The 21,686-nt window shown below is 54.0% G+C and overlaps 1 protein-coding gene across 1 annotated transcript in view; it reads left to right on the top strand.

Moving 5' to 3' along the window:
- Window positions 1–17,801, top strand: part of GRK5 (G protein-coupled receptor kinase 5) — a 232,300-nt gene extending 214,499 nt beyond the window's left edge. The window contains exons 13-16 of the mRNA XM_004460215.5: window positions 6,095–6,232; window positions 10,221–10,358; window positions 10,873–11,004; window positions 13,416–17,801. Coding sequence (XP_004460272.1) covers window positions 6,095–6,232; window positions 10,221–10,358; window positions 10,873–11,004; window positions 13,416–13,514 — 507 coding nt within the window. The 3' untranslated portion in view covers window positions 13,515–17,801. The remainder of the gene's footprint in view (window positions 1–6,094; window positions 6,233–10,220; window positions 10,359–10,872; window positions 11,005–13,415) is intronic.
- Window positions 17,802–21,686: the final 3,885 nt, after the last annotated feature.

Raw genomic sequence — 21,686 nt, 5'->3', positions numbered from 1 at the left:
TCCACTTGCAGAAAACCCGAGGCTGCGTGGCTAGGGGCCTAGGACCCATCCAGCTTAGCTCCCCCCACCCCCAGGAGCCCCCTCTCCTATAGCCACCCACTGTCTGCTTGACCACTTCCCCTTCCCAGCTTCACGCCCTTGTCATGGGGATATGAGAGGAAGGATTTGGAGCTAGGGTTGCCATCTGACCACTTGCAAAAGAAAAGGAGCCATAGATACACCATTTAAATGTGTGACAGACAGAGATGCTGGAGGGGAGGTGTCCACACCCCCAAACCCCACAGCCTTAGCCAGCCATGCAGCTAGGCACTTGCCTATCAGCCTAGGGCCTCCAAGAAATCAAGGAGGGCATTGCAGCCAGAGTTGAGGTGGGGGGGACAGTGGAGCAAAGCTCAGGTCGATGGAAATGGAAATGTGGGGTCCTGGGGAATTTTAAAAGCCAGGCGTCAAGCAAGCCCTTGGTTATGTCATGGGGAGGTGTCCGGTGAGGCCACATGGGTCAAGGGATGGAAGGGGGGATCACATTCAGGTTATCACCAAGTGTACCCAGGGCATGGTTGGAAATTCAGAGAAGTGGATCTGAGAACCCCCAGGAGGGACTCGAGATGTGCTGGGAGAACAGGGAGGGGGGGAGGCGGCCCAGTCACCCACTTTGGCACCCGCCTTTGGTGCTGGGTACTCCCGCTGCTGCAGGGCCAGGACGCTGCTGGCCCTCTGCTGCCCCCTGGTGGCCATGGTGAGAAAGGTGGTGACCAAGCCTTCCACTTAGAAAGGATCCGGACCTAAGTTTACAAAGTGTAACTTTGTATGAAGGATCCCTGGAAGTTATTTGTTCCTGAACGCCCCTGGCTCTGTCTTCTACAAACCACCGTGGATCTGGTCTTGGGCCTCCTCTGGGCCAGCAGCCCAGCCTGCCTGCCCCCTCCCCTCCTCCGAGTGCCAGCTCAGGACAAATGTCTGGTGAAAAGGAGACCCAGGGCCCTCTGGGCTGTTTCTGAGGTTCTGGGCTGTTTTGGGTGCAGGCACTCTGGCCCCACCCACCTAAGAGGGCCGCTTTTCAAACAGCAGGGAAGCCGGTCTCTGGCCCCAGGTGCCATCCCCAGTCTCCCTTGGCAGCCTCTGGTCCCTCTTTTCTGGCCCCTCAGAAATTCACATACCTTACCCCAGTCCCCCAGGGCCAGTCCTGGACCCATTCCCTCAGCCCCCACCTTCCTTAAGGCCCTCCTGAGCCCCTCCACCGTGTATGCCTGTCTCCATACCCCACTCCCCATTCCCTCTCTCAGGCTCCCTCTAGGTCCCACCATCCTTCCAGCCCATTCCTAGCTCTGATTGTCCAAGAAGCCTGGTCTTGGCCACTGCCCAGCTCACACCATCCTTCTCTTCTCCTGGTGTGAATGCCACTCAACTCTAATTTTTTAAACTTTAAAAAAAACTTTTTTTTAAGCTTTAGATTACATAAATGTTACATCAAAAATATAGGGGATGCCCATATACCCCACCCTTCCCCCATCCCACATTTACCACATTAACAACATCATTCATCAGTAGTACATTTGTTATAATAGATGAACACATATAGAAGCATTGTACTAGCCAAGGACTATAATTTACATTATAGTTTTCACTTTGCCCCACACAATTTTATAGGTTTTGGCAGTATGTATAATGGCTTGTATCTGTTATTGCAGTGTCATGCAGGACAATTCCAGTGTCCCAAAAATGCCCCCTTGTGACATCTATTCTTCCACTGCCTTTATATCAGTGATACTCGTTCTTCTATTGCTAGAATTTATCATAATTCTACTTTAGTTCATAGTTGCTTTCCACCCTTCTGTTTGTTCATTCCTCAGTCTTGAGGATTTGGGGATGATGATGCCCACCCTGTCTCCAATTGAGAGACGGCTTAGATCCCATGAGTCAGGAGGATGGAACTAACTTGCTTGCAGTTGCAGACACTCTCCACTTCCTGGGATGGGCATTGTCCATCCATCTTCATTCTTTTGTTAATGGTCCTGGGCGAGTCCAGTGAACTGGTGAGTAGGTGTTGCAACTCTGCTGAGATTCAGAGCTCAACATAAGAACAGACCCAAGATATAAGTCTCGGGGACATATATTTAAAAGTATAGTGCTAATTTTAGGTTCAAATAAAAGGAGCAGAAGAGCCATGTTTAGGGAGATTATAAATGAGTCTAACTCTGTTACATTGGGAAGCATATGTTCCAAAGTAGGGCCCACTGACAGGGTGCCAAATTCCTGAGATTGTCTTCTCTGCATAGAGTGTCTAGATATCCCTATAGCCCTCAGGAGTCCCACTGTTTGAGGCACTGTTTGCTATGGCAGTCAATGAGATCCTGCTAGACATATATAAGCATAACCTCTGGAATAACCTCCCGACTCACTTTGAAGTCTCTCAGTCATAAAAACTCATTTGTATTTAATATTCCCCCCCTTTGTTCAAGGTCTTTTTCCAGATTCATTGCTTGGTAATAATTCTTTGGTGCCAGGGAGGCTCATCCCTGGGGGTTATGTCCCATACTGCGGGGAAGGTAGTGCATTTATATGCTGAGTTTAGCTTAGAGAAGAGAGGCCACACTTGAGCAACAAGGAGGCTTTCAGGAGGTAACTCTTAGGTGATGTACAATACTAGGCCAAGTTTCATTTTCACTAGAAAAGGTTTATAAGTGCAACCACCAATATCAAGGGTCTGGCATAATGGTCTGTCCTCCTTTGCCCACGTACTCAGAGGCTTCTTGCCACTCTATTAGAGAATATAGCAAGGCTTCCCAGGATGGGAATTCAATATTCTTTTGGTTATTGTGTGAGACTCCACCCACTGAGACAATGCCCTATGACTACTTGAACACATTTATATGCCATGGAGGCACGCCTCAAGTGCACCCTTCCCCACACATCCCCCCATCACTGACACCCCGCACCAGTGGTCCTCCCTTGCCACAGTTGTGACCCTTCTGCAATCCAAAACCTCCCCAAAAACAAAGTAAAAAAAAAAAAAAAAAGAATAAATAATGAAATAATAATAAAGATAAATAAAATATAAAATTTTTTAAAAATATAACAAAATAACTTCTTCATTGTGTCTTTCGTCAGTGTAAGGTCTGTTATCTTTTAGGTATAGTGACAATTTCTTCCATATGTTCCCCCTGTCTTTTTTTTTTTTTTTTTTTTTGCTTTGTCTTCAAAGAAGTTTATGTTCTAGAAAAGTCACATAAAAAATATATAGGGGATTCCCATATACCCAAACCCCTCCTAGGCATGCAACTTTTGACCCAACACCATGGCTGCACACAGGCAGTGTGGCAGGGGTATCTGCTCAGTCTGCACAATGTTTTAAAAAAGAGAATGGTGGGTTAATTGCCAACAATTAAAGACTGAGAGATTTCACATAAAAACCTGGATTTTCTGTCATCTCTTGAAAAAAGCTGAAGCCCTGGGCACAGGCTGCCATTCCTGCTTGGCAGTGGCTACTGGGCAGCCTGGCACCCCCCGCCAGCCACCCCTTACCTTTCTCACCCTTGTCTGTGTCACCTTTTGGCCAGCCCCTGGAGGCTTTGGCATCTGCAGGCTGGAGTCAGCCCTGCACAAGGAGCCCAACCTCTTTGGGATTTCTGGGTACAGGGAGGGCCCACCCAGCAAGAGGCCAATTCCTTAAACCTTTGTTTAAACTGGAGAAGGGAGGCCGAGGTGTGGAGCCTGGACCCAGGCCACCAGCCACTGGGCAAACAGGTCTAGGGGCCTTGAGGGACTGAACTCATGGCTCAACCCTTCACATATTGGAGCAAGACCTGGAGCTGGTCCCACCACCTTTGCTTCCTTGGGGGTGTGGGGGGTGTCTTTTGAGTAGGAGACGCTTGGGTATAACCTGCCCTGGCTCCTGTGGACCCTTCCCCAGAGGCCCCCTGTGAGAGGAAACAGAAACGTTTAGGTCCCCTGCGGTATTGCCTTATTTCTCCAGTGCCAGGGGACTCTGACCTGGGGCAGGTCAGCCACTGCCTCCTCCAAGGGCCTGGTTCGAGGTTGCCATCCCCAGAAGACCCCCATCCCCAAGCCCATGACTACATCCTCCCTGCTCCAGTGTCTTCTGCTGCACTAGTGGGGAAGCCCAGCAGGCTCCTTGCTGCCTCCGGAAGGTGGCTTTGCATGGCCCCTGCCTACCTCTAGCCTCGTCTCACACTCCTTCCTCCTCTCTCTGCTCAGTCAGAGTGACCTCTTCCTCCAGGGCCTTTGCACATGCTAGTCCTTCTGCTGAGAAGACTTCTTACTCCTACTTCAGACCTCCACTCTGTTGTCACCTCCTCCAGGGAGCCTTCCCTGACCTGTCTGGCCATCAAATCCCCTCTTTTTCCATTTCTACACCCTCCTTCCTGACACTTGTCAAGGCTGGGATTTGACAGTGGTCTCTGTGGGTCCCTGCCCAGCCCAGACTGTCCACTTTCCCACCCACTGTGTTCCCAGCATGGAGCAGGGCTTGCTTCGCAGAGGCCAATGGTAGCTGGGTGTCAGAGTGGACTCCCTGCAAGGTGTAGGACACCCCACCTGAAAGCAAATACTTAGCAGAACCTGTCTTAGTCAGCCAAAGGGGTGTGATGCGAAATACCAGAAATCTGCAGGCTGTCATAAAGGGTGTTTGTTTGGGGTAGAAGCTTACAGATACCAAGCCATAAAGCATAAAGCCTATTTTCACATATTGGAGCAAGACGGCTGCTGACATCTGCGAGGGTTCAGGCTTCCTGGGTTCCTCTCTTCCCAGGTCTTGCTTCTTCCTGGGCTCAGGGTTCCTCTCTTCCTGGGGCTGACTTCTCTTTCCTCTGTGAGCTTACTTCCCAGGGCTCCAGCTCAAGACTCCAGCATCAAACACCAAATCAAAACTCCAACATCAAAAAGCTCCAACTCTGTCCTTTGCCATGCCACCAAGGGGTGGGGACTCAACATCCTACTTATGTGGCCCAATCAAAGCCCTAATCATGACTCAATTGCCGAGGAACAGACCAGTTTACAAACATAATCCAATATATATTTTTGGAATTCGTGACCGTATCAAATTGCTAGACACCAAATGTGTACAAGGTGCAGTGCTCTGTGGAAAAGGGGAGAAGAGAGAAGTCCAAGGCTGGGCTGCTGGGAGTGCAGAGGAGGGGCCAAAGCCCTGTGGTCACCTGACCTCCACCCCCCACTCCCGCCTTGCACCTGCCCCATTGGCTCTCCTGCCTTCATCCTGCCCAGGTGCCTGCCCCCTGCTGTCCTTTCCTCTCCTAGTAACCTCCCTGCCTCCAGGACTCTGCCTCATCTCTCCCCAGCCAATCAATCCCCTTCACCATGACTGATCCTTCGCGCAAACCCAAAGTCCCAACCTGCCCAAAACACACCCTGCCTGGTCCTACCCTGGGCTTTTGCTCATGCCGTTCCCTCCACTGGAGAACCTTCTGCACCTGCCTGCCTTTGGGAAACCTGTTTATCTTGCAAGCCTCGGCTCCTATGCCCCTTCCCCAGGAAGCGCCCCCCAACTCCCCAGCAGGCAGCCAGCTCACACACCTCTGAGCCACGGGGGCGCGTCTGGTCTGGCCTGATGGGAAGGAGCCTCTGAACATGATTTAGTTCACCACAAGTCTAAAAGCTCCATGACACAAAGACCCCGGGCACCCTCTTCCTGACTGCTCAGTGATTTGCCTTTGTAGGCTCTAGTCTGCAATGTTTTTGTGAGGTCAAGAGCACGGATGTCAAAGATCAGCGGATACTGTCCTTGCCCTTGGTTGCTTACCTGTTGTGTCCACGCACTCCACACACGTTAGCGGTGCCTGCGATGTGCCAGCCCCGGGCATGCAGGCGTGGGCAGGGACAGGCGAGTCCTGCTCTCCTGGGGATGCAGGCACCTCACCACTGCCTGAATCACCAAATGCACGTAAGACCGGAGCAGGCCCGGGCAGTGACCTTTGGGTACCTGGGGGTGGCACAGACTCCCTGGAGGCCACCGGAGGGATGTCCGAGAGGGCTCCGGGACTCACGCCTGGAAGGGAGTTCTCAGGAGCCCTGACCCCGGCCCCGTGGCAAGGCCTCATGGGACTGTCTCTTACCACAGCTGCTCACCAAAGATGCCAAGCTGCGGCTGGGCTGCCAGGAGGAGGGAGCTGCAGAAGTCAAGAGGCACCCCTTTTTCAGGAACATGAACTTCAAGCGTTTAGAAGCCGGGATGCTGGACCCGCCCTTCGTTCCAGACGTGAGTAGCCTCCGAGCGGCGGCTGCGGCCCAGGGCTGCCCTCCCCGCACTGCCCCCAAGTCAGCTCCTGCAGAACTGACGTGATACCTTCACGGGACCAAAGCGTGCCCACTGCCCCTCACTGCCAGCCCCTGCCTGCTGGGCCTTGTAAGTGAGCTCCATGCAGGCAGGGCCGGTGGGGTGTGGCCAGGGAGCGCCACCCAGCCTGTCCAGAGATCTCAGTGCTCGTCCAAATGCCTTCCTCTCTGCCTCGGTTTCCCCATCTATCCAATGGGGCTAGTGATACCCATCCCCCAACCCTCCAGGGGTGTTTTTAGGGTGAAATAAGAACCAAATGTGACATGCTTTCAGAAACATCAAGGACCACTGCAGTCAGTTCGGGTTAGTGTGCATTGCGCCTACTGTATACTCTAGGTTCTGGGCTAGGCAGGGCAGGCACAGTAATGAGCAAGACACGGCCCCTCCCTCCCTTTAGGGAGTTGTCACTTCCCTGGGGCCGAGAGCCCCAAGGCAGTGCCTGCAGGGGGATCCAGTCAAGTCAAAATTGTCATTGAAAATCCCCAAGAGGGTCCTGAAGCACAGGCTTGCTTTAGGGGCCCAGCCTCGAGGCTCAGAGGCTCGAGGGAGCCAGCTGGAGGGCAGGCCCCAAGGCTGCAGGTCCTGGCTGCAAGAAGCGCTGCAGGAGGGCCTGCTAGTGGCCCTGCGGCCCCAGGGGCCTGCACCCCATAAATTCTAGGAGTCAGAAGGCAGGAAGGTCTGCTTGGGCCCCTACTTCTTTAGGGCTCCCACACGCAGGCTCATGGACCCCCGTGGGGAGTGGAGGGCTCTGGGGGCCTGGCGCCAGCTCGTTGCCTCTCACCACCCCACACCCTGCGCCCCACCTCCGTGTGCAGTGACATCACGTTGGCAGCATGAAGTCGTGGGAGTATTTACACCCCTGGAACTGGCCAATGCTACAAATCGGGCTCCCACCCCCACACACCCCTGAGGGTGGGGTGGCCCCTGTGAGGACTTGGCCAGGGCCAGAGCTGGCTGGAGAAGAGCCTCCGGGGCAAGGGCAGGAGGAGGCCTCCCCACAGCCAGGGCGACCGGCCGCCGGGTGCCCTGCCAGTGTGGGCCGGGGACGTTCTGGGAACCCCAGGACAGTCGGTCACCCCGGTGTGACCTGTTGAAGCGCCCCTCCCAGAGCCTAGGAGTAGGCGCAAAAACCCACGGGTTCTTTCTTTCCCCAGTCCCGTGGCGCCCCCTGGCGCCCGTGGGCCTTCCTTCCCGGGCAGCGGAGGCCCTCAGGCTCCCGGGCTGCGCAGCCGTGGACTTGCAGCCTGGAGCCGCAGCCCTGTGGGCGGCAGGGGCTCGGCCCCCGCTCCTCTGCCCCCTCTTCCACCAGGCACCCAGGAACCCTCAAGGCAGCTGCCGTGGCCGAGTACCACGACTGCTATTGTTTACTTAATGTTTTTCATTTCCATTGGCTCGTTTTTTAAAAACTTTTTATTAGAGAAGTTGTAAGTTTATAGAAAAATCATATATAAAAATACAGGGTTCTCCCATAACCCCCAATTAGTCACACCTTGCATTGGTGTGGTCCATTTGTTACACTTGATGAAAGGACCTTTTTATAATTATGTTATGAACCATAGCTCAGGGTTTAGCTTAGGGTTCACTATTTGTCTTGTATAGTTCCAAGGATTTTTCTTTGTAAGTTTTAATTCCAGGGCCATATATATAATCTAAACTTTCCCCTTTGAACCACATCCAGAAATATATTTGAGTGCTGTTAATTACATTCACAGTGTTGTGCTTCGGTCACCCCATCCATTACCAAAACATTTCCATCATCCCAAGTAGAGACCATGTATAATTTAAGCCTTAACTTCCCCTTCCCTACCCCCACCCCACCCCCCAGGAACCTATATTCTAGATTCTAACTCTGTCACTTTGCTTATTCTTTATTTCCAATCACTGAGATCATAGAATATGTGTCCTTTATGGCCCCTGGCTTATTTCACGCAACATGATGTCTTTAAGGCTCATCCATGTTGCCGCATGAATCAAGACTACATTCCGCTCCGCGGCTGAATAGTGCGCCTCTGTGTGTGTCATGCTTTATTTACCCGCTCATCAGTTGATGGACATTTGTGTTTCTTCCATCTTTTGGCAATTGTGAATAATGTCAATTGGCTCTTTTTTAAACCAAAGTAAATATATTCTAAAAAGAAACTTATCCAAGGAAATAATAACCATGGAATAGTTTTGGTTTGGTTTTGTTGTTAGATCATCTTTTTTCCATTACAGATTTTTAAAATGTAGAGTTACTGCCCTTTTGGTTGTTGTTTTCAATGTTCATCCGTGTGCCACGCGTGACCTGTGCAGTCAGTCCCACAGGGCCCTGCACCGTCATCCACTTCTTTTTTTTTTTAATCTTTTTTTTTTAAAGACGCATAGATCACACAAAATGTTACATTAAAAAATATAAGAGGTTCCCATATACCCCACTCCCCACACCTCACTCGTCCCACATCGACAACTTCTTTTATTAGTGTGGTACATTCATTGCATTTGGTGAGTACATTTTGGAGCATTGCTGCACACCATGGATTATACTTTATGTTGAGGTTTAAGTCTTTCCCAGTCCATTCAGTGGGTTATGGCAGGATATATCACTTCTTAATCATTTTTTAACAAGAGGTCCCTCAATTTCATTTTGTACTTCCTGATGCATCGGTCCTGATGCCACCTGAAAGTCTGCCGTGGTCCACAAGTGGTGGGTGTCCTGGGCTTTGGGAAATGCCAGGGAGGGGAGGCTTGGAGCCCCCCGGCCCCCCCACTGCCCACCTGTACTTGTGCCCCAGGCATTTGCTCTGCTGGGGAGCAGGACTGGATGTGTCCCCTGGAGAGTCCCTGGAAGGGCTGGACCCTGGGAGCAATGCTGGCACCCTGCCCGCGTGGCTGCACCCACGCCAACCCTGGGCCCTGATTCACCTTCCAAACTGAGAATTCGCTGAACGCCTGTGCTGGGCCCCGGGCCAGGACGGACGAGACTGGGGAGCGGGAGGCGTCGCCAGGGCTGGGGTCCCTCTGCATCCAACCTGGGGCCACCTCCTCTGTGAAGTCCTTGTCGTCAAGCCCCTAGGGCTCCTCCCCCACTGCCACAGACTCCTGGGGGCAGGTTCACCTCTGGGAGCCCCAGCCCAGGCCCCTGGGCCTGTTGGACTGTGTGATGGGCGACTGAGATACAGGATGTTACCACCAGGAGAGTGGCACCTGCTCAGGGGGCCAGGCTCCGTGCCAGCACTTCCAGCAGCTCTATGGGGCACTACCCCATTTTGCAGGCGAGGACACTGAGGTTTAGAGGGCCAGGTGACCCTCCCAAAGCTCCTAAGCCCTGCAGCTGGGCCTCCAGCCCAGGGCCATCTGCAGAGCCCGAGTCCTCAACCAGTGCCCCTCGCCACCCTCCCACGGGACGTTCACCACGTCCTGCCTTTCCCCCACAAGGCAGAGCCATCCGGGGTGCCCCTCTCCCACCTTGGCCTGGCCCTGGGTCGCCAGTATTAATTGTCTCTATCAAGGAGTAGACCAGAGGCCCAGAGACCCCAAACTGTGGCCAGAGCAGCCCCTCATTCCAACAGAGATGTCTCTGGAAACACTTCTGCCTTTCCGATTAGGTGAGCTTCGGGTAACAAGGGACGTCTGACCAGAAGTAGGAGTCCCCACAAGATGCGTGAGCTGGGAGAGGGGCCCGGCATGTCCCCGCAGCCTGGAGAGAGCGCGTGGCTTGATCTGCTGAGGGGAGGGGGTGACTGCGGGAAGGACAGGCCCTGCGCAGAGTTGTGCGCCCTGATCTCCCCTTGGCACATCTGAGGGAAGGCGTCACGGGTTCTCAGGAGGGCGGCCTGGGGCGCACGTCCCCTCTGCTGCCCCATCCAGGCCTGGCTTGGGGACGCCTGGGCCTGGGGCAGGGCTGGTGTGACGGGGCCCCTGTCCCCCTCAGCCCCGGGCCGTGTACTGCAAGGACGTGCTGGACATCGAGCAGTTCTCCACCGTCAAGGGTGTCAACCTGGACCACACAGATGACGACTTCTACTCCAAGTTCTCCACAGGCTCCGTGTCCATCCCATGGCAAAACGAGGTGTGGGGGGGCATCTGCTCCGCTCTGAGGGCGAGAGCATGGGCAGCTGGGCCAGACCGAGAGGTTGGGTGGGATGAGGACAGAAGAGTGACAGCAGCGTCAGGCCACAGGGCAGGAGGGGTGTGAGAGGCCAGATGCTGGGCTGGTGGTGACAGGAAGGTGACGGCGTAGGCCCATACACAGAGGACTTTCTTGAGAAGCTGGGCCAGAGCTGGAGGCAGACCAGGGACCGAGTGAGTTGGGGGCCATTGGCACTGAGGGGCGAGTGTGGGGGCCTGGCGTGAGGCCTTGGGGAGGGCAGCGGGGATGGAGCACACGGCGGCCCGGGCTTCCACGGGAGAGAGGAGTGGGTGGGCTGTGGCTTTGGTGGTGGGAAGAGCGGGCCCCCGGGCGAGTCCTGGCTGGAGGGTGGGGGGCTCGGGGAGGGTCCGGCCCCAGAGGCTCTGCGGCTCTGAGCCCCTTCCTCCGGGGGGCGGGCTGTGGCCCCTGACCCGCGCCCGCCCCTCTTCTCCAGATGGTAGAGACAGAGTGCTTCAAGGAGCTCAACGTGTTTGGACCTCACGGTACCCTCTCGCCAGACCTGAACAGAAGCCACCCCCCAGAGCCCCCCAAGAAAGGGCTGCTACAGAGGATCTTCAGACGGCAGGTGCCAGCCCCACGCCGCGCCCCGCCCTTCTGACCTCGGCCCTGCGGCCCCCGAAGCCTCGTTCTCCCTCCTCGAGGGGCCCGGGCAGGGGGGCAGTGGCCTGCCCTAAGTCCTGCGACCCGCTGTGGCTGCCGGGAGCCCCGTGGCGGCAGGGGCAGGGCCAGCCTGTCCCCAAGTGTCCTTCGGCAAACCACAAAGATCCCCAGGGCTCAGCTTGCCTTCAGCAAGTAGTGGGAAGTGCAGGCGTTGGAAGGCCGGTGCCTCCGCTGCCTTCTCTGTAAAATGGGGTGACAAAGTGCACCCCCCCATCAGGGTGGCCTCGATACTGTGGGCATTTGGGTTTGGGGCCAGGTCTTTCTTCAAGGTGGGGGCTGTCCCGTATGCAGTAGGATGATAACGGCGTCACCGTGGGCGACTCATGTTCTCCTCCCCCTACCAGACAATCAGGTGTCTCCAGGTGTGGCCACATATCCCCTGGGGCCCCGGGTGGGAACCTCTGCCCTGTGTGGCCATTGCAGATGCATGTCATATGGGGAACGACGTCACCTAGTTCAGAGCAGGAAGAAATGGAGCGGGCACAGCGATCACTGCAGAAGCTCCTGCCTCCCCCCCGCCCCTCCCTGTGTGGCTCTGTGTCCTCCAGTGGCAGCCAGAGGTTCTCTGCTCCTTGGGAGAAGACTTGTTCCCCTCAGAGCCTGTCCCTGAGCTAAGGGGCAGGGAGAGCGCGAGGCCCCGTGGCCCTAAGCCACACAGGGGGCCACATCAGCACCCACTACCCCCCCATCGGGCCCTCCAAGCAGCCATGGACCTGTGGCCCCAGGGCTGGGAGGCCCCTACCTAGTGCCTCAGTTTCCCCCGCCCCCAGTCCCACCCGTGCCCCTTGCTCCCAGCGCACGTTCACACACGAGCCACAGACTTCCGGGGAGCTGGGCCCGCAGCCCCTCACTCCAGGAGCCTTGGGGCTCCCCGGGCCGTGGCGCTGCCCAGCAGCTCAGCAGTTCTGGTCCACAGGCCCTGGGGACCTCAGCTCCTCCCTCTTGGATGCCAGGGGCGACCATCGAAGGAGCTTGGCTGGGGGCCATCCCTGGTGCGTGCTGGGTGCTTTTCTCTTTCTTATTTTGTTTTAATTTGGGCGCTTTTCAAAGGCATCTAATGTAAACTTCACCAGAGGCTGGGTCTGCATCCAACAATTCATTCAACTACCAGTAGGTATCAAGCACCAACTGGGCACCAGGCTGTCTTCTAGGGACTTGGGAGGGACCCCGAATCCCTGCCCGGGGCACTCTAGAGCAGCCCAAGCGCCAGGCTGCACTCTCAGTGCCCCATCTCGCAGATCAGGAAACTGAGGCCGACAGGTCAGACATCTGGTAAACACACATGAAGAATCTGGGGCTCAGCAGATGGGGAGCACAGATCAGACACATGGAGAGAAAATGCACACTGGGGCCCCTGAGTGGGGTTTTATCTAAAACTGTTCCTTGTAGGTTTCACATCCTGTTCTAGAATATACTCACATAATGTAAGTATATGCCTATCATATGAAAACATAATTTTTAAAAGCTTCTGTCAAGTCAAGTTGAAACTCCAGGAGGAAATGGTGCCTTCCGCTCCGCCGCGTGGCAGAGCCCCCTGGGACCCCCCCAGGTCCTGGAAAGAACACCTGCTGTGGGGTCTGGCCAGCCCAGGCTCAAATCCCAGGCCTGACACGTCTCAGTTGTGAGGCAGCTTACTGAAGCTCTCCCAGCCTCAGTTTGCCCACCTGAAATATCAGGATAGAAAGCCCCACTGCCCAGAGAGTTGTGAGGGGATTTGGCAAGGTGGAGAGGGTGGTGGCTATCAGCAAAAGGCCTGTGTGAGCATCTAGAAATGAAGTGCTCCTTGTTCTCGCCTTCCCTCCCCTGCAGCTTCCGGGGTCCACAGGGTGCCAGGAGAGGACCAGGAATGGAAGAGCAAGTAGCTCCTAATTCTGGGGGCCCTTGGCTGAAGCCATGTGCATGCACGACCTCATTTCATTCCCCCAACAGCCTTGTGGAGAAGCTGCTCTTAGGTCCACCTGACCCATGAGGAAACCTAGAGATTAAATAACTTGCCCGAGGTTGCTCAGCAGGGATGTGGTGGGTTTAGATTTGAACCCCGTCTCTTAACTCCAGCCTGCAGGGTTAACCCATATAGATGTTAGTGGAGGGGCCATCTGCTCCCCAACTTGGGGTTCCGTGGCTTCCACAGCTCTTAGGCACCAGGGAAGATTCGAGGAGTGGTCCCTAGATCTGGGTCTGCAGGAGGCCATGCAGAAGGTAGCAAAAGGCAGGAGGAGCAGGTCAGAAGCTCCGACTCCAGAATCTCCAATGGGAAAGCCCAGGCTTGACTCTGCCAGGACTAACTCAGTCTCTCTCTCTCTCTCTCCCCACTAGCATCAGAACAATTCCAAGAGTTCACCCAATTCCAAGACCAGTTTTAACCACCACATAAATTCCAACCATGTCAGTTCAAACTCCACTGGAAGCAGCTAGTTTGAGCTCTGGCTTTGAAGTCCAAAGTGGAACCAGCCCAAACCCGTCCATTTAGAAGCGGAACTGGTGACCAGGGGAGCTGCCGTTCCGGCTGGATGCTCGGGGTGCCCCCCGGAACCGGGGAGGGAGGCCGTCTGACTCCCGCGAAGTAGAGCCTCGAGGTTTCTCAAAGAAATTTCCACTCAGGTCTGTTTTCAGAGGTGGCCCTCAAGCCGGTGTGGATTGGATTTGTCCTTGTCGAACATTGCAATAGAAATCCACTTGGATATGACACTTGCACGTATTTTAATAGCATCATACCTAGAACTGAATTTTGTCTTTATTATTTTTAAAGAAAAATTTTGTAAATTTCTCTATTGTCTCAGTTTACATTTTGTATATTTGTATTTAAATGGAAAGTCAGACTCCGAGGGTGTATATTTTCTGTGCAGCCACTGTTAAGCCATGTGTTTTAAGGCATTTTAGGGGTGGAGTGGAGGAATTTACCAAAAAAACTGACTCAAGACTTCCAGAGCCTCAGACGAGAAAATGTTTTTATTAAATGTAGAAAATTATTCACATTTCACCTTTAAAGGATTGGTTGTATTTACCTACATCCATCTCTATAACCTTTTCATCATGATACCACCTTTCTCTTGGTTTGTAACATACTGAATTAAATGCTCAAAGACACACCTGGGACTTCACCCCCAGCCGCAACGTCGTCTTGGGGGGTTGGGGGTGGAGTCGCCCGGGGCAGCTCTGTTGAGTTGTCCACTTTCCTCGAGCAGCACAGCACGCTGTGGTGGCGTCAGCCTCTGCCTCTCCTTCCCCCTGGAAGGCGGCCGTGGCTGAGCTGGGTGCCTCCAGCCCAGTGGTCTCTGAGCCCTTTTCCTTCCCAGCAGGCCCTGCCTCCTAAAGCCAGTATGTTTCCAAAAGGCTTGTGTTTTGTTTTATTTTTGAGGGGAGCATAGCGATGATCAGGATAAGTCATGAAGCCTCAAGTGTCCCAAGCCTGGAAGTGTCAGGAAGCAAGTCAGAGAGAAGGGTCACTCTGCGTGACCAGCTGCATGTCCACCCCACGGGCTCTTCAGGACAGAAGACAACAGGGCTGGCGCGGAGGAGCCCCAGAAGAGACTCTAGGCAGGTCCTGACATGTTCGCAGGGTCTCGAGAGCTCCACAGAGCCCCGTGGATCAGTGACCAAGGTGGCACGGATGGAGTGGTCTCTGCAGGCAAGCAAGATGCCCACAGGGCATCTGGGCCACCAGAGAACTTTGAGACAAACTTCCCTTCCCAGGGAGAGGTGGGGCAGAGGCCAGCTCGAATTGGCACGAGCAGCCCCCAGAGGACGTGGGGGTTTGCCCGGCGAGGGGCCTCTGAAGACCATCCCCACGCCCTTCGAGCCGTCCACCCCAGGCTCCCCCACTGCCTCCATCAGGAGACAAGGAGCATCTCTCCCTCTGCTCTGCCCAGGCCAGGGAGAGCCGGTGGCCTGGCATTCCCCCCCTGCCTGGCTGTCCCCCCAGCGCCCGCCTCTGCCTTGGGCCTGGTTCAGCCACCCGGCCGCTGCCAGGGCTCTCCCAGGGCAGGCCCTGCCCCTCCTGTGAAGAAGCAGGTTCCTGGGCTTCAACCCAGACCCACGGAAGGGGAAGCTCCAGAACGGGCTGAGGGATCTGCATCTTCTAAAAGCTTTTCGGGTCATGCTGACGTACCTTCAACTATGAGAACCGCTGCTGCCCACAGGGTTCAGTTGTGATCACCTAAAACATAATTCTCTGGGTCGCCCGGGCCGCTTTGGAGTGTGACCCCTTAGGAAGGCGAGTAGGGAGCTGGCAGCCCGCACGCATCTCCGTGCGCTTTCCCCAGGCTTTGCCGCCGGCCTCTGCGGGTAAGCTGCTGGAAAGGGGCCTGGACTTTGGGACTGATGATTTTGAGGTAATTTTACAACCAAATGGGAGAGAAGAAATAGCTGGGCTTCCCTCAGATCCTTTTAATCCACAGTATTATTTTCTTCAAGACCAACTCTTGGGTCTCATGAGGCAGCCTCTTGCGCTACAGACAAGATAAATACAAACAGCCGTGCACAGTTGTTTTTTCCCAAGGAAGTGGAAATCTCTTTGGACAGTATTTTAAGGTCCTCCTGTCCAGAAGTTTCATTCTTTTTGCCCAATTCACAGCCCGCTCAACCCTTACAGAGTGGATTGGCGGTGAGAAGCACACCGCCCTCTTTATGCCTCAAAGCCTATGCCCTGTCTATTGTCTATTTTCTGTAGACAATCCCCCGGGAGCAGGGGCAAAACCCTGAGTCTGATGACTGTGCTTGAGTCTCAAGGGCGTCGCGGATGCTAAAGCACAGGGCTTCGCATTGATAATCGCCTGAGTCTTCCTTCTGCTCACACCTGCACTGCTGCGAGTGTCTGGAGACGTGGGGTCAGCACCACTGGCCTTTCAAATCCTCCTCTTCCTTTGGCCCATTGCTTTGTAATAGAGAAGGGAAGTCCTTTTTTAGAGCAGCGCCTGAAAACCAGCTCCACCGAGCCCCTGAGGTATCACAGGCTCTGTCCCCGCCCCCTCCCTACCACATCCCTACTCTAACCTTGTTTTCTATAGCTGCATTTTTACAAAGATGTTTTTAAATTAAAACAACAACACAAAAACCATCCATCTGCTGGGATAAGGTCTATTTGGACAATGAATGGGTTTAAATCTTTTAAATGCATTTGAGCTCTTTTAGGAAGAGCCTTTCTTTCTCCAAGTGTGACATTTGTCACGCCAGGACGTTAGCTGGCTTAGTGCCTTTGAGGTGAGACGCAGGGTCTTACAGAAGCGTCTCGGCTTCTACTTTTCCATAGACAAGCTGCTGTCCCCAGCAGGACAGGGGCGGTGTCTGCTGTGATTGCCGTAACCTACGAGCACACATTGGGCCCCCACAGGGTACTGAGAATCACCCACAATATTGAGAAGACTCTACCCATGCCCCCTGGAGGGTGGCGTCCACGTCAGGCTTAAACCCACTCTCTTGTCCTCCTCGGCCAGGAACATGGCTTTTTACACACGAGGTTTTGCGGGTATAGGGTAGTGTTACTCTACCTTGAGTAATCGCAGGAGGCTTTGCCTCTTTTCTGAACTGCTTTGCTCTTAACCAGTGGGAAATTTGGATCTCGGGAGGGTGGGCCTGGCACCCGGGAGGCTGGAAGCAGCTGTGGCCTTGGTTATAGGCACATTTGACACGCAGCTTGCCGGGACATGTGGCAGGGAGCTCTGGGAACAAGCATATGGACGCCGCCCTGACTTGAAAGGCGCAAGATGAGCTGGTTGGCACGCTCTCCAAGGAGCCCGGCCCCAGTGGTGACGCTCCTCTTTCTTCTTCCATGCCCGGGCTGTCCCTGAAAGGCCTGGGTTCCAGTTCCCCACCGCCTCTTTCAAGTGAGCTGCCGACCCAGCCTGTGGACCGGCTCTCAGGGAGTCTTTAGGGAGTACCACATCCTCCCTGAGCCTGGCGTCTCAGCCGTCACCCAAGGGACAGCAGTTCTTGCACATCCAGAAGCCTCCCAAGGTCAAGAAGAAACACCCGTCTGGGTGGCAGTCAGCTCTCCCCTGGGGCTGCTTCCGTGCTTGTGTATCCAGATGTACACTCGTACCCTTCCAAGGGCAACCTCTTCAGGCCACCTGCTGCTGCCATGACCCGACACTCTTAGATAAGACCTAACTTGGTATCCTTTGTTCTGGAAAGGTAGTAGGTGTGGAATCTTGGTGCGCTTTGAAGGAACAGAGCTGCGGGAGCTCCCAAATGGCAGAGCTCTCTTCTTTCTGATCACAGCAGATGGCGAGTGTGAAGCCGTGTCCCCGAAGCACCTTCTGCCCTTGCTTTGACAACCAACCAACCCCGTTAAAGCTCAGACATGCACAGGTCAGACACCTGCCCAGGCAGGGGGGCGCCTTTCTGGTCTGACTTTAGAGGTTCCTGCCAGGGACCCCATTTTAAAGCATTAGAGGAAGAATCTAGACGTCTTTCCTGAGTCTGTCAATAAGTCACTTTCATAATAGATCAAAAGCAAATGTTCTCAACTAGAAGAGCTTCGTGGCTATTGGTGTTAAAATAATAATCATTCTAATATCCAAAGGTTTCTCTTCTTTTCAGGGAGCTTTTACCATTGAAAATAGTTCCATTCCAGCCATCATTCCTGCGGATAAAGGCTTTTGTTCTGCTGTACGTTCCGTCTAATGTGTCACGGCGCTGCTGTATCTAGATCGAACCACTGTTGTCGTTTTTTTTTTAAAGAAATAAATTCCCTAATGAAAATTACATTGCCTTTCTTCCCTTCTGCTGAGCTCTTCTTCTGTTTTTCCTGCATGTGCCCGGCACCCCCAAGACGCCTCGGCCTGTTGCTGCAGCCCTTTCAGTTTGCCATTTGCCCAGGTTGGTGGCCCAGCCCCACCCAAACCTGGTCCCCACACTGACGCCCCCCGAACTGCCCACAGGGGGCCTGATGGGCAGCACCTAAGGGCACCATCTGTACCCTCTCCAGGCCGATCAGCTTCTGGCCTCACACCCAGCAGATGGCTTCGGAGTGCTCCAGCCGCGTGAGAAGGCCCCGACAAAGCCAGCACCCTGGTGCTGGACGGGGCATTTGTTCCTCCCCCTGACGTGTCTTCCGTGGAAGACACCAGGATTCAGAGGTGGGCCCCACAGAGGCTGCTCTGACTGTTCAGGCTTCATCAAGTGCTGGTGCCGCGGTAGGCAGCAAGGGAAGGCGGCCACAGGACCCTGGCTTGAGAGCCCCCGACTGGGATTAGTGGTGGACTGAGGAAGGCTTAGGCTTCAGACAACCCCTCATTGATGGGGGGACCTTGAGCAGGTCACTTGAGTAGGGCCTCAGTGCATCTGTCAAATGGGGACTACAGCTTTACATCGGGGCTACTAGAGGATTCAGTGAGCGCCCATGTGACGCCCTGCCTGAATATTTGCTGTGGAGGACACAGTCGCTCTCTGACCCTTGAGCAGTCCCCTGTCTCTGATCTCTGGCCTGGGTGGCAGTCCTAGACTCACACGCCTTCACCGCCCCCAGCCCAGCCCGAGCAGATGCACCCCCAGCAGGCACTGGCTCGAGGTCGGAGGCTTCTGCCTGACTCTTGGTGGAGGTCCAGGCAGTCATTTCACATCTCAACAGGAGATGGAGATGGACTGCACGGCTCCAAGGAGTAGACATCTTTTCAAGTGAAGGAGAGGATTGGGGTGGAATGTGCTTATTTGGAGAAGCTTTTTGGATTTGGAGGGAGAGAGTAAGGGGCTGGTTGGCAATGGGGTGGGGCGGGAGGAGGGGTTGTGACTGGGACAGGGTCTCTCCTGGGAAGGAAGGAAACCTGATCGGCTGACCGGTGCTGCGGAGGACAGTGAGGGTGAGAGAAGATGTCATGGGAAACATGGAGGGGTGAGGGGACAACCTGACCTTGAAGTGGGGAGGCCACAGCACCATGGAGAGCCAAGAGGAAACTTCTTCCCGGGGACCATTTCTCCCATTCCACCATCGCAGGAAACTGCACTGCCCCAGCCAGCCCCCCAGGCCAACAGAAGCCGCCCTTGCTCCTGGGACACATGGTCTGAGGGCATGGGACCACCGAAGCCCCCAAAGCCCACCGCACCGTTTACACCACTCTGTCCCTTTCCTCCACTGCCCCTGCTCTTTTCAGGGCCCCTTCCCTCCTCTGCACTCCAGACAGCCACGGATTTGCGGAATGGGGTCTCGGAAACGGTCTCCACCTTTCTCCTTTCCAGAACCGGCTTGGAGTGGGCATCCCCGGGCACCAGGGAACTTTAGGCCGCTGGACTGGGAGGTCCTTTGGGAGTGTGGATCTGCCTGCCTTCCCGGAGGCTGCAAAGGGAAATGGCAAGTTGGGGCCCCTGGGAATAGGAGGACAGGCTGCAGGAGGTCAGGGCTCGGGGCTCCACTTAGCCCGGAGGTTCCTCGAGCCAAACCCTGCCCAGGTCCCGGCAGGCGCAGGCCCCAGGCCTGACGCTGCCCCCTCTGGAGTTGCCCGGGAAGGAGGCCCCTCCTGCTGGCTCAGGAGGGCGAGTTCTCACTCCCTGTCGAGTCACTCACCGAGGACTTACGAGCAGCCTGCTATGCCCACAGTGCTGTTTTCAGAGTTGTCAGAAGATGCACCTGCCCTGCGGGGCCTGCATCCTCGGGGGACACCAGCGGACACTGGCAAATGAACCGGAGGGCACAGGACACTCAGGGCTGTGCCTCTCGCCCTGTCAGGAACACAGACTCCCCTGGGGCTGTTGTTAAAATGCAGATGGTGTTTCAGGACCTCCGGGGCCAGTGAGGGTCTGTGTTTCCAGCAAGCTCCCAGGTGAAGCTGCTGGTCCACGGACCCAAATTGGGTGAGGCCTCGTTGACGCCAAAGCAGAACATCCGGCCAGGTCGTTAGTTAGACGGGAGCCCACACTCCCGTTGCCCGCGCCCTCAGGCTCCACCTTGGGTTTTATTAAGAACCACCAGGGAAACGGACTTGGCCCAGGGGTTAGGGCGTCCGTCTACCACATGGGAGGTCCGCGGTTCAAACCCCGGGCCTCCTTGACCCGTGTGGAGCTGGCCATGCGCAGTGCTGATGCGCGCAAGGAGTGCCGTGCCACGCAGGGGTGTCCCCCGCGTAGGGGAGCCCCACGCGCAAGGAGTGCGCCCGTGAGGAGAGCCGCCCAGCGTGAAAGAGCAGCCTGCCCAGGAATGGCGCCGCCCACACTTCCCATGCCGCTGATGACAACAGAAGCAGACAAAGAAACAAGACGCAGCAAAAAGACACAGAAAAACAGACAACCAAGGGAGGGGAGGGGAATTAAATAAAAAAATAAATAAATCTTTAAAAAAAAAAAAGAATCACCGATGTTTGCCCTGCCCTTACGGAGCGTTTATACCAGTCGTTTTCAGAATCTGGCCTCTTAAGAGGAAGAATCTGCATCCTTGGGAAATGCAAAGCCTCGAACCCGAGGCCTATTGAGCCAGAAACTCTGGGAGTGGGGTTCAGGATCCTGTTAGCCCCTTGGAAGGTTTGGACGCACACTCAAGTTTGAGGACTACTCGTTTACAAAAGGCTTTCCTCTCTTTAAAACTCACCAGGCCTCTCGGGGCAGAGCAGCCAGACAACGGAAAGTCAAAGAGGTGGATGTTCTCACCTGCATATGGGGAAAGGTATGTCCAGTTAGCTACCATTTTTTAATAAACATTGAAAAATGGGATACAACATACAATGATACTGCCATATGTTTTTAAAAATGAAAGGATAAACCAAAAAGCAAAAAAGAAAAGAAAGTTAACTACAGGGAGAGGGAGGGGAATGGGACAAAAGCCAGACTTCCTGAATGTACCTTTTTTGTACGCTTGACTTGGAAATGTGTAAATGTTTTACATACGTATAAAACAAAATTAAATTTTAAAAAGCTATCTCTAACAATTAAAAATGAAATAAACAGATCTGTGCATGCGTTTGGTAGGATAATTTATACAGAGAACATTCCCAAATGACTTTAAAGCAGAGAAATGTGGCTGTGCATTCCTATAGTGGGACAAATCCTAAGGACAGAAAGACCTGCCAAAACAATCATAAACTGTTTCCACTAATCAATAATTCGGGCATTATTATACTGCAACTAGTATGTATTATAGGGTAAAACAAGCAATGTCATTAAGCACAAAGGCTTTTGATGTAAGAAAAATAAAAACACAAAATCAAAGTTAGGGAAAAGCCCCTTAATTCAACACAAGATAAACTTTTTCTTTAAGAAGTATTTATCCTTTAGAAATAATGACCAGCAGCAGACTGTGGCCTGCCAAATACCATTTCCCGCTAAAAAAGAACCAGGGCTCTTGGAGAAATGGCTGGGGAGAGAAATGTCCAAAAGCAGGAGAGGACAGCTTGTCATACCAGAAGACGAGGAAAATAAGAAAGACTACTACGGTTGTGTCAAAAGGACCCAAGCACCAACTTGAAGGTGTTCCCTTTGGCCGGAAAAGAAACAATTTGAGCGTTAATAAAGATAACAACAACCATGGATTAAACTACGTACGGTTAAACCCAGGAGTTAATAGTAATATTCAAAATAATATTTTTAAAAAAGAACAACTTCGTGAGTCATCTTGGAAGGATTCTAGAGAACTAACACATTATTTGGAAAATTAGTAAATAATGG

This window comes from Dasypus novemcinctus, chromosome 6 (genome assembly GCF_030445035.2).
Source record: "Dasypus novemcinctus isolate mDasNov1 chromosome 6, mDasNov1.1.hap2, whole genome shotgun sequence".
Taxonomy (NCBI): Eukaryota; Metazoa; Chordata; class Mammalia; order Cingulata; family Dasypodidae; genus Dasypus; species Dasypus novemcinctus.
This window is presented reverse-complemented; position numbering and strand designations above follow the sequence as displayed.